The sequence below is a fragment of the Melopsittacus undulatus genome, chromosome 3 (genome assembly GCF_012275295.1).
Source record: "Melopsittacus undulatus isolate bMelUnd1 chromosome 3, bMelUnd1.mat.Z, whole genome shotgun sequence".
NCBI lineage: Eukaryota > Metazoa > Chordata > Aves > Psittaciformes > Psittaculidae > Melopsittacus > Melopsittacus undulatus.
This window is the reverse complement of record NC_047529.1, coordinates 97,894,968-97,907,239: the sequence shown is the minus strand read 5'-3', so window position 1 is coordinate 97,907,239 and position 12,272 is coordinate 97,894,968. Positions and strand designations below refer to the sequence as shown.

The 12,272-nt window shown below is 37.0% G+C and overlaps 1 protein-coding gene across 1 annotated transcript in view; it reads right to left on the bottom strand.

The window, feature by feature from the left end:
* The window catches only part of BIRC6 (baculoviral IAP repeat containing 6), a 169,147-nt gene that overhangs the window by 77,401 nt on the left and 79,474 nt on the right, over positions 1-12,272 (bottom strand). The window contains exons 46-54 of the mRNA XM_034060268.1: positions 11,532-12,094; positions 8,478-8,653; positions 7,818-7,914; positions 7,436-7,630; positions 5,743-5,943; positions 4,873-5,152; positions 2,874-3,130; positions 1,599-1,707; positions 876-1,097 (exon numbers count right to left, since the gene is read on the bottom strand). Coding sequence (XP_033916159.1) covers positions 876-1,097; positions 1,599-1,707; positions 2,874-3,130; positions 4,873-5,152; positions 5,743-5,943; positions 7,436-7,630; positions 7,818-7,914; positions 8,478-8,653; positions 11,532-12,094 — 2,100 coding nt within the window. The remainder of the gene's footprint in view (positions 1-875; positions 1,098-1,598; positions 1,708-2,873; positions 3,131-4,872; positions 5,153-5,742; positions 5,944-7,435; positions 7,631-7,817; positions 7,915-8,477; positions 8,654-11,531; positions 12,095-12,272) is intronic.

Below are 12,272 nucleotides of genomic sequence, written 5' to 3'. Positions count from 1 at the left end.
TAGGTAAGAAATCCACATGCTTATACCAATAACCATAACTTGTACATTTCCCATTATTTGAATGTTTGACTGTGCCTAAATGAGACAGTGAGGTAGTATTAAAATATGAATATTTCTTAAGGATGACAAAAAGAATTATATGCTAGCAATGCTTTCATTCACTGGAAATGTATTAATGGTACAAATGAAAGATGCTTCACTAGGTATGGGAATTTACCAGTTACATTTTTTTATAATACACATGAAACAAAGCTATGTGGCTTCTCTTCTGTTGTTTTGTTTAAACAGAAGAGATGGTTAAGCAACATAAAGGAGAAATATTTGCTCACATGTTTTCAATCTGGAGTCACTAAAAATATATATTTGGTGTTTAGGGTGAACTTTTCCTTAGAATACAGCAACATCCACAAAATTCATAGCTCAAGATTCACTCAAGAGTTTGTGCTCTGTTTCTTTCAAATCAGACTGGTCAGAAAAAAGAGTGGCAACTCCAAAAAGAAACCCCTCGCACTTCTTTAGCTTTTTGTTATTAGTTATAGATATTACACTCAGTCTCAACAAGAACAGCCCTGAATTATAAATTCAAACACCCACAAAAAACCCCAAACTTTTAACAGTTTACCTTTCACATATGTGCAAGTATATACATGGATTTGCTGCTTTGTTTTGGACTTTTTTATTTTAAACACGATTATACCTGGACTATATCAAGTGCAGTTTTGTGTTTAGAACTACAAAACAACCTGTTTGAGTATTGTTAAGTATTTGTTCTATCAGTACTGTTTCACAATGAGTGCACTTCAAGATCTATCATCTTACTGAACAAAATAATTTAGCTACAAAAAGTACGTGGTGCAAAACTTTGCTTTACTTACTCGAAGAGCTCTCTGTCCAGCAACGCTGGTAGGTCGTATTCAACAAGTAATTCATAACTATGCCACAGAATTGCTGCTACACAATGCAAATGGGAAGGAGATGGCATCAAAAGACCATACTCTTTTGTTGAGCTATTTGGACAGATGTAGCTGACCCGGCCACTTTTTTTCATAGCTGCAACTCTCGCAGAATCACTGACCCATTTCAGCAATGCTTGAATTCTGGAAGACAATATGATGTAGTACATTATAAAGGGTCAAATAAACACTCAGAAACAAATGAGCTTGTTGGTTTTTTTGCAATCCAATTTACACAGTTATCTTTCCCTTTGAACCAAAGTTCAAGAATGAGCTCAAACTCTTTTCTCAAGACTTAGATCACTAACAGGGAAAAAGTTAATTAAAACCACTTAACTTGGACAGCCAAATATAAGTTCTCTTTCTACAGAGAAAAAAAACATAGCAGGTATCTGAGTTCTGAGTATCTGAGAGGAAAGTCAGTTGAGCCACAGAAGTTTTATCACATTAATAAGAGCAAAAAAAGAGGGAGAGTATTCTCTGAAAAGTATGCAAAGATCTAGGAGGGAAAGCTTCTTCGGATGTCTGCACACTCACACTATCTTGTAACAATCACATTTGAAAAAGTCTGTGCAGTCATATCAAGCCAGTATTTAGCAGATTATTTTTGTATACATTTTCACATGACAATCCAAACAACATTACCTATCTTTTGTTCCAGGGTCTTGAGTTGTTCCAAGCTGATAAAGAATGTCTATTGTGGAGTCAGAAGAGAGACCATTTAATCTTCCAAACAGTAAAGGGCTATTCAGATCTTGCAGCATTCAAAAAAAAAAAAAAGAACAACAAAACAACAAACAAACAAACAAACAAAAAAACAGGAGGGGAAACAACAGAAGTACTTACATATGCAGATTTTTAAAAGTACTAGTGAAATTATTTAGAATTACAATATTAACATTGAATTAAGTAGTGCTAATAAGGACGTGATTCTCATATACACCACTATATTGAGACTCTGCATTTCGTGTGTTCAATGTAATGTTCAGCCTTACTATGAAAGGAAAAACCGTTGTGACATTCAGCAGATACAGGACTTAAACGTTTAACTAGTAGGATTTTCTTACATATATTCCAAAAAGCCATGACTAATTCCAATAGTGCTGTCAGATGTTGTGATTCACAAAAGCAATCATTTATTTCAAAATGGAAGTTAACTCCCATTTCCATCCCATTGGACTAAGGTTGAATATTTTCTCAGCTTATTTCCTGTTACTCTTCTCACTGTGTTCATCTCCTGCCCTGTATGAAGCTACTTCTTATCTAACTGCATTCCAGCAAAAGGCACCAGACTACACTGAAGCATTAACTCACAGCAAAATAAGTCATGGAAGCCATTTTGGAAAGTGTTTTCTGTTACTATCAGCAACCTCAAAACAGGAAAAAGCATGAATTCAGTTCTCTTTCATTTGAAAGCAAAGTGGTGTAGAATCATAAATACAAAAGCCCCAGTTCATTAACAGAAGAGCTACTGCAAAATTTCACTGTGGGACATAGGCGTATGTCCACCTGTATATATTTTCATTGCTTAGTGCTATTCAGAATATATACTGCCCTCCAGACAATTACTGCTCAAATATTGCTGTGTTTGTTTTCCTTAACAGTACTCATGGATGCTCTTTATTTAGGAAGATTTGGACATACCATCTATAGTAAGACACACAATATATTGCATGTCCTCTCATGTCTTCAAAACATGCACCTAAGTATCTATTCCATAAAATAAATCAAAACAACCCTGGTTGCACTGTTTTACTGTTGTAGAACTTACCACATACAATGACTGTGATACTTAGAAACATGACAATGCACAACAGCAAGTTCTGGCAACCCAAATTCAGAAAGTAACATGCAAATATTTGTACATTTATACAAGCAATGTTTTAAAGCAACAATTGAAAAGAAAAACAAAGTACTCACCTGCAGGATCACTCCCTGAGGCTGAGCAGTTTCTTAGAAGAATGTCAATCAATTTTAGGCCTATTCTGGTGGACTGAAGCCCAATTTTGACAAGCACTGCTTCAATGTTTGGAGAATGCATACCACAGTAAGGTGACATTAGTAAAGCAGCACATGTCTGCAACAGATTAGCTGTGGGTGCTGCAGCACTAGCCATCATTCCTTCTAAATCACTTATGTGAGTGAGGCAGTGGTGTAACAATCTTAACCATCCAATACTGAAAAGGAAAACATAAGAAAATTCTACATTGGCTCATGTTTATGTTTTTATTTTCATCTATAACATAACCACCTATATTAGATTCTAGGACAAACACTGCAGAAAACTGCTGTGACATAACCAGATATCACCCAAGAAAAACAAATTAAAATGACTGAATATAAGACCACAATGTAACATACATCAGTAATTGCTGGTGTAATCATTGGTTTAAGGTTGTAAGAAAGGAAGGATTTCAGGTAGGAACAATGAAGAGCTTCCAAGTTTTATTACTACAGCTTCCAAAGATTTCTTGATTCACGTATTCAAAGAAAATGGGCAAAATGTAAGTATGGAACATTAAAGACCACACTGCCTCATTTGGGCACCATTGCATTTATTCCTATTTAAAGTCAAGATCCTGCAACAGTGGTTGGCATTAAAGTTATACATCTGCACAGCCTCCTTAACGTTACAAACTTTTAGGGTCATACACATCAACAATAATTTACAATAAGTTAAACCTTATTGAACCAGATTTAAAAGCACAGAAAAAAGGAGCCACTGCATTTTCCCTGTCTCTCTTATTCTTTAACAATATCTTTCACCATTCCTTCTAATAATAAATTTTGTAAAGTAAACCTACTGTAATGGAGTTAATTTGGAAACACATTAACTACGTGTTATTAAAAAAATACACTATAATGCTGTTTAAATCATCATGAACAAGATGAGAATCTAAGTTGCATGTGAAACAAATGGCTACATTTAACTGCCAAGTTCTAAATTAGCAGGTTAACTTATTTTCACAGCTAATCTTATCTGCCATAGTTCAAAACAAGGTAAAGTTGTATACAGATCTTAAATGAAGTTTACAATTTATTTTAGGAATGATTTACTCCTAAATACCATTTTAGGAAAGAGCAAGTTTTCCGTTTCATCTAAAAGACAATTACATCAATGTTTACTGAATATATCTGTCATATCACTACCACTGCTTTATTAAGATACTTACAAAACTAAGCCAAAAGCCACAATAAAGCGTATCAAGACACAAAGAACATACATTCATCTGCTTTCCTTAGACACTGATTATTTTTGTGTGACTTTAAGAGAACCTTTTTTTTAAATCCTTAAATGTCGATTTATTTTTATTTTAAAAATGAGTAATAAACTCAAGATGCCACCTAACCAAATAAAAGCTTTGGAAAAGAAATCTTGCTGATACGCCAGAATCCTAACAACACTCAGTTCCTATTTCTCAAATTTTGCAAACAGCAATATTAGATAAGACTTCCACAAAACACCCACTGTCCTATTTCTATTTCTGCTCCAATACTTATGCAACTCCCTTGACTTCAATAGGGTTAAGAAATGTTGCTACTTCAGTTTTTCTGACAACTGCCTACCCATTAAAAACACAGAACGCATCTCTAAATGCCTTACTGTGCTTTCACCATTAGAGAGATGAAACATCTGCTTTCACATATGCAGATAAGCACGCTACCAAAAAAAAGTCAGCACTGCTTCTACTTGCCTTCTGTCAAAAAAAAACAAACAACAACAAACAACAAAAAGGGCAAGTTTTCTAAGACATTTGAAATAGATTCTGTATATGTTAAAATTCAACTACAAAACAGGCACTCATGAACATGGTTTGCTTCTGGAAGATCTGACTCAGAGCAGAAAACACCATACAAAAAAGCCCCTAACCATGAACTGGCACAGACATGCTGCTCTTTGTTGATACTAGAAACTTACCTTGTTTTAGACACCTGATCCTCAGAGGGAAGGAATGGATTATTGACAGTTGCAGATGAGGTGTTTCCAAATGCTGTGAGGCCTAACAGCTTGATCTGAGAGAGGCCTAGTGTACTTGCATCCCGAGGACGATGGAGACGAAGGCAGACAGCTGAGGCAACTTCAGCTTTTACTAGCTGGATTTTTATATAGGTGAGACCACTCGTGATAACAGGAGTTGACAAAGGTAACATATTGACACCATCTGCACTTATTTCAACAGATACTGATGAAGGGCAAGCTACAGAGGAAGAGAAGGTTTAATACTATTTAAAAATGTGTACTGGTTTGAAAGTGTTAAACATGTATACAAAGATGGTTGAAAAGGTTTTGGACAAACACTACTACAGAACTGCAGCTGGAGTATTTGTCCTGTGGGATGGTGCATGTTGAAATGCAAAAGCATTTTGATACATGCTGTATACAGTTTATTTTAAAGACTTACCATGAAGAAAAGTTGTGTCAGTGTGAATGCCCCATGTTTTCCTAAGAGGGCTCCAACAGTAAGAGCTGAATATCTTACACTTTATTCCAACTACCACACAAAACCATTTTGCCTGAAGACCCCTGATCAATATCTCACCAGGGAAAGTTTCAAGCAGTTTGACCAGGCATGTGTAACATTAATGCTAATGAAGCTATAAGAAATAAAGCAGAGGCAGGACCTTCTATTCTTAACGAAAGCAGAATTAGCAAGGTTTTCTGCTTATTTTAAAGGTTTTCTTCAAGCAACCCACCAGCTTTAGTTCCTCTGATTATACTTTTTGTATCATTTCTAAACCCTACCCTTCCAATTGTCAAACCAGCGTCAATGTCAGTAGATGTACTTACTTGCCAGAGAAGCCAAGTGAGGCTGGATGTGAATCTCCTTGAGCAGCACAGCTGCAGGAAGGTGAATCGTGAGGTCACACCAAGCTTCCTCAGGTAAAAATATGTATGACCATGCAGCAGACCGAGCTCGTCTGTGGGGAGGAGTAGCCTGTAACAGCACTTCAGCAGGCTGGGCAGTGGGACTGCTTGAGGTGATTGAACCTTCAAAAACAGTACCATTAACCTTGATTATTAATAAAACCCAGATAAATTTACAACCTGAACTGCAGAAAACACTTTTGTTGTTTTTTAACTCTATCTCACCTGGTTTGGTTCATTGATAACATCCCATGCGTAATAATGACAACTGCTGAGATCATTTCTTTTATGCTGTTTTAAACAGGTAGTTTACATATGTACATACAGCAAAAAAAAAACCCCAATCCTAATCATAGCAGCAACTGCTTATTTTTCTAATCTTAGCATGAGTTAAGAATGAAGGAGGAAGATCCAATCTCTGTCTTCTTTAGCAAATATTATGGCACAACCAGACCAGATTGGTGCTGTTCAAGCTACAGGTTCTTGGGGGTTTATGTGAAAATATCTCTAGCCTGGCACCATGACTGAATGCCTAGTAGCAGCTGGAGGTAAATTCCTGAACACATTTCAATAGACTTTCATCCCACATGAACTGAATTCTCTCTCAGTGAGCACTCCATGATGAGAAACAGAATGTATTAAGTGAGGACAACCAGATGGTTAATTTCAAAAGCACACTCATGACTGAAAGTAAAGTATTAAGATAGATCCACTCACACCAGATCATCAAGAACTGCTGGGAGATAAGGCATGCAAGAATCCACCAAAATATAAATATAGGATATTTTCTATTAAAAGTAAGCAAGAATCAACATTTGCAGGATTCTTAGATTTATCATTTAGGTATTTCTGAAAAGCCAAATGGACTGAATGGATTTCTCTCTTGTCCAAAAAATTTACCAGAAAATTTAAAAAGAATCCTTTCTCTCCTCTTGACAGTGAGACACACTGTATGAATACATTCATGAGCTATGTTAGCCTACTGGGCATTAAGAAGCTAGGAGTGAAAAGGAGCCTTTGTAAGGTATTAGAGTACATCTACATCTTAAAACACATGCACTTTAGTTAACTGACAAGCACTGTATTGTTACCAAAACATCTCTGTAATTCTAACAAATGCTCATGCAGGCAACATCAGAGCAATTAGGTGCATGTGTGAGAGCAGCAGCAGCAATATCAGCCCTACACTCCACCTTCTGCTCTGACACAGGTTAGGCTCACCCTGTTTCACCCAAGTCTGCTATGCTATGCTTCATAACATCACAACCTGATGTGCCTTAAGTGCAGTCAGTGAGTGTTAATGTATCTACAGTAGATGGTGGGGTGAAACTGATCACCCTGACCTATGGAAGGAGGAAGAGACCCACCCTGCTGCATGACTACATCAGGCACACATCACTTCCTTTCCTTTTTTCCCCTATCCACAAGGTCTTACTACAAGTGGAGGAGGTGCGCTCATATCCTCCCCCAACATCTTCCTGAAATATCAGCAAGCTCCCTGTTTAGAAGATTTAACAGTAGCTCAACATTTGACACTATCACACTAATTCTAAGAACTTGATAAAGATTCAAATGACTACTGAACATTAATGTAAGAGACAGAAATAGTACTTACCCAAAGGTGCAAAATTATGAATTCCTTCTGCATTATCAGGCTCGGAAGCTAGCACTCTAGCTTTCAAACTGCTATCTGTAGCCTTGGTTGGACCAGAATCAAGAAATTTCATAATAGTCGAAACCATACTTCTTGCTGTGTTAACAATAGCTCTTGTGCTCGTTACCATGTTGTTACAAATAAGCTGAACACCACCTGTGTACAACATGGGAAGAAGAGGCAACAACACTGTTCAGAAACCTGAAATGGACTCTAAGCAAGCAAAGCAGTAGTCAGTAAATTTGCTCCTCCAAACACATATCTTTATTCCTTCTTAAGGTGCCAAAAAAAAAGTCTACAATAACCCTTTTACTTGACACAGCTGAAGGAAAGCCTTTCTTACCCATATCATGGAAAGCCTTCAGTGCCTCACTTGTATCCAACACCCGTAAAATGAACCAGAGAAGAGGCTCAGATAACTGACAAGTGGCAAGAGAACCCTAGAAGAAAAACAGTTAAGCAATACATGATTTCATACAAAATTAATATGACAGAAATACACATGACTGCTCTTAGCCTCCCTTTTTAGTAGGCAAAAATCCCAGAGAGAAAATGCCAGCGCAGTTGACCTCTCTGCTAGAAAACAGCAATACCATGTTCCACATGGTTCACTCCTTATGTAGGAGCAGTCTCTGAGGTAAGAAAAAGGTCAAACTACCAGGACAAGCAGCTGAGGGAAATAATATTGAGCATTTAAAATACCCACATTTATTGCGTTCATAAGAATATTTCTCACCTGCACATAAGAAAACATTCAATCCGTCCTCAAGCTTTTAGCCAGGAACACTTACAGGAATGTTGAAATTTTCTTACAGAAACTAACACTCCTTCTACCATTGGCAATGGAGGGAGACTGCCCAACTTCAGTACCAAACTGAAGTGACATTGGAAAAAAGTTAACATTTCTTTTACATAGCACTAGTTCAGCTTTGTGAGCTTATTATAAATGTAATCTAACTAATCTGTAATTCCTCTGAAGCACAGTAGACCTAAAGGAACTTACCTGTCTTCCCATGTACCCACAGGCCATGTAGGTAAGAATTGGCTGAAGCATCACTTGCACTGTTGTTGCCTTTTTACTAAGTGTTGTGAGGATAGTGAACAACCCATCTCCAACTGATATTGCATCTAAGCCACCATGAAAATTTTCATGTTTAGTGAGATGTAAGCCACTTGCACCTTAGTGAAAACAGAAACACTTCAAAGGTCAGAAACTGAGATCTAAAAAACCATTACAGCACATAAAAGAACTCAAGGATATTTAAATTTCTTTTCAGTTAAATGTCCACATGGATTTTACAAACTACAAACCGAATGGGGTTTTTGGGATCAAAGAAATTATTATTAGTGCTCTCAGATATGTGCTACCTTCTTTACAGTCTAAGTAGAAAGACTCAATCCTGGAAGGGTGTCAGAAATTTATATCCAATTTTAGGTAATACGTAAATACCTCTTAGGTATTAAGTGAAAGAAGCAGAGTAAGAGCCACATGGACTGGAATAACTCCTAGCCAGAAGGGACTGAAAAGATTTTTTTCATATAATAGAAGTGCATTTGTAGAGCCAACCCCCCCCCCCCGTTTAACATATATACTTCTATCAGAAATACCTCTCAAAATTCTTCGCAGTGTTACAGCTCAGGATTTATTAATGAGGATTTAACTGAATATCAATATTCAGCAATATTGATTACACAGTGCTGAAACTGATGACAGAAAGCAAAAGAATAGTCTTCCCAGGGAAGAGACTACCTCCATAAATACAACTGTCTTATCAATCATATGACATCTATCTGTAAAAGCTTTTAAAGTGGTTTTAGATTTGAGTGGGAGGAATCTATGGAATAATGCTGTTCCATTTAGAGAAACTGGAATCATACTAAAAAATTATAGTAAAAGATGTGTTCAAGTCATCTTTGGAACATGCCTTAGAAAAACAGTTTGGCAACAGCATTGACAGCTATAGTACTTTAACTACCTTAAAGCTGTCAAGAAAGAAAATATTGACAAGCACTGGATGCATGGAGATAGACAAAAAAAGTCTTAAGAGTCAGCCTCTGCACAGCCTAGGAAAGTCAAATAGAATCAGTGATGAAACTTAAGACAAGTAATGTGCGTCTGCTGTGAAGACTTTGAAGCAAGGAGGGGGATACTTTTACTTGTATGATTTTCATTGTCTGTCAATGACAAAGCATAAAAACCTAAAGAAATAAATAGACAAAATGGTCATAAAGAAAATCCAACAAATGTTTTAACTTCATGAGACAAATTAATTACTCAAGACCTTCCTGGTTCCTGACCAGGTGTCTTACCAGGTGTAGTAAATTAACATGATTAGCACTAATTTTGACACCAAAGCCACATCAGTACACATCTGCACATACTGTCTTATCTTTCCTGGCTAGCTAGCATGCTGCACTAGGTATTACATATTTACTACTGAATGCTGATAGCTGATTTTGTAGCATATGTAACCTTGGCTACAGTCTTGTTCATAGAAATTGTCTGGAGAGAGCTTAATGCAGTTTCTCATGAAGGAGCTAAAACTACAAATAACTGTGTTATATCTTCTCAAAATACACATACAAATTAGTTTCAATAACCTTTATCAAAGGACCGCAGGAGGAACAATCCACTGAAGGGACCAGCTGGTCCTAAATCCTGAATTCAATGAAAACACTTTGAAATAAGACTGTCCTTCCAAAATTTTTAAAAATGCAAAACAACTCCTGAACAGAAATCAGTGGTTAGAACAACATCAAAGTTTTGGAGAAGAATATCTGAATTTCACTCCAAAGCAGCTCATACGCAGCACAAACCACCATTCCCAGAAGAAACTACTTTTTGTGTTCAGTATATTCGCAATATGACACCAATTACACAGAGTAAAGGAGGAGATGTTTTAGAATTAATTTCAGGAAGGTTCCAACAGTGCAGTCCAGACTTGTCAGTTCCTGCCTGCTGTTTAATTTGACTACTGGAGATTTTTCCTCAATTGTTCTTATGCCAAAATGAACCACTGCTCTAACATTCACATGCTCTCATCCATGCTCTCATCCAAAAAATATACTACTTTCTGCTAGCAGCACTGGTTAACAGTTTCACGTCTGCTTAAAAGAGATGAGCGTAGAAAAGGCCAGAAGTACTTTGAGACAAGAGAATCACTATAAAGAGAACCATGTTTTACAAGTCTTTATGCCTGAAATGGAGTGCAAGCTCTTTGCCTATCCTCCTGCAATATGTTTTTCCAGATTTATACACACAGACACATTTACGGCCAGTGGTTTCATTTGTGCAAACAAACCCTATGCTAACATCACTGATCACAAGCAAGTCACATCAAGATAGTCTCTCTGAGAAAATGCACCTTAAATACGTGTCTGACAAAAACAACATTAATGAGATTTCTGGTACAACAGAGGAATAAAAAAGTTTATGTATTCTGTGCAAGGGCCATAACTGTAATTTGACTGTTTTCAGAAACGACTGAAAAAAGTAATGCAATACTTAAAGAATTGAGGTAATGTGTCTATAGCACAAACTGAAGACTAATTTGTGCATAGAGGCATGAAATGGACGTAGACTGAAATACAAGAATTCAATTTAAAATTAAGGAAAAAGGTTTTCTACTTTAAGAATAACTGAACATTGCTAACAGGCTGCCCAGGATGGTTGTGGAGTTTCTACCCCTGAGGAATTAGAAACCCAACTGGACAAGGTAATGAGCAACTTGCTCTCTGAGCAGGCTCTGAGCTTTGAGCAGGGACGTTGAACTTGATAAACTCCAGAGGCCCCTTTGAACATTGACCATTCTTAGATTCAGCAAATTCAAATGCCAAATGCATTCCTGTTTGGTTTTAATTACTGTCTCCCACCTCATATTAGGTTTGTTCACATAACATTCTTTTTTCTTTCACTTATCAGTCTCTCCCTGTCATTTCTGTGATGCATTCCCCCAATGTCTACACTCAATTTATGAGTTTGTAGAAGCTTTAAGTATTTCATCACCCCAAAAGATCTTTTGTTTTACTTACAAATAAATAAATTACAAATACCTACCAATAATCATTGCCATAGCACTGCTGTTACACTGCCCGAGTGCAGATAAAATCTGGCTCATAATTTGCTGGTTGGCTAACACCAAGTCTGCCACATATGCAGTAGATCCTTGAGTATTAGGGTTGCTTCCATTGCCGTCTTTGCCTCCTGAAACCTTTTCTTCATCAGACACACTGTCTGTAGTACTGCTTGCTACTGGAACACGGGCACTATATTCTCGGTTACTGGAAAGTGGCAGCTGAACTAAAATGTTGACTAGTTTTAACAAATCAAACATCAGTTGATCCCTTGTCATTTCTCCACAAACTGCTTTGGCATCACCCGGACGGATAATATTGGCAAAAAGCCCTCCAAAACATGCTCGAGCACCCACAGAGCTGTCTGAGCCGCTGCGAGACATCACTTTGTCCGAACATGTAATGTAATGATGCACAAGGAAGGTTATAGACTCAATCACTGCAGAAATAGTGCTAACTGATACAACTTCAAAATTCTGTTCCAGGGTAAACTCCAAGAGTTTCACTTGTGCATCCAAGGGTCCCTGGCCTGTCTGGAAAGCACCCCTGAAAGGAAAAAAAAAAAAACAAAAACCATAAATAAAAATTCATCATTCAATATTAACAAGTTTAAGTGGTTTGTTTCTTTCGGTTTGGGGTTTGTTCTGGATTTTTGGTGTTTTGGGTTTTTTTTTTCCATGATTTTTGAAGACTCTGAGAGCACACCAAGATTTCAACAGATAAA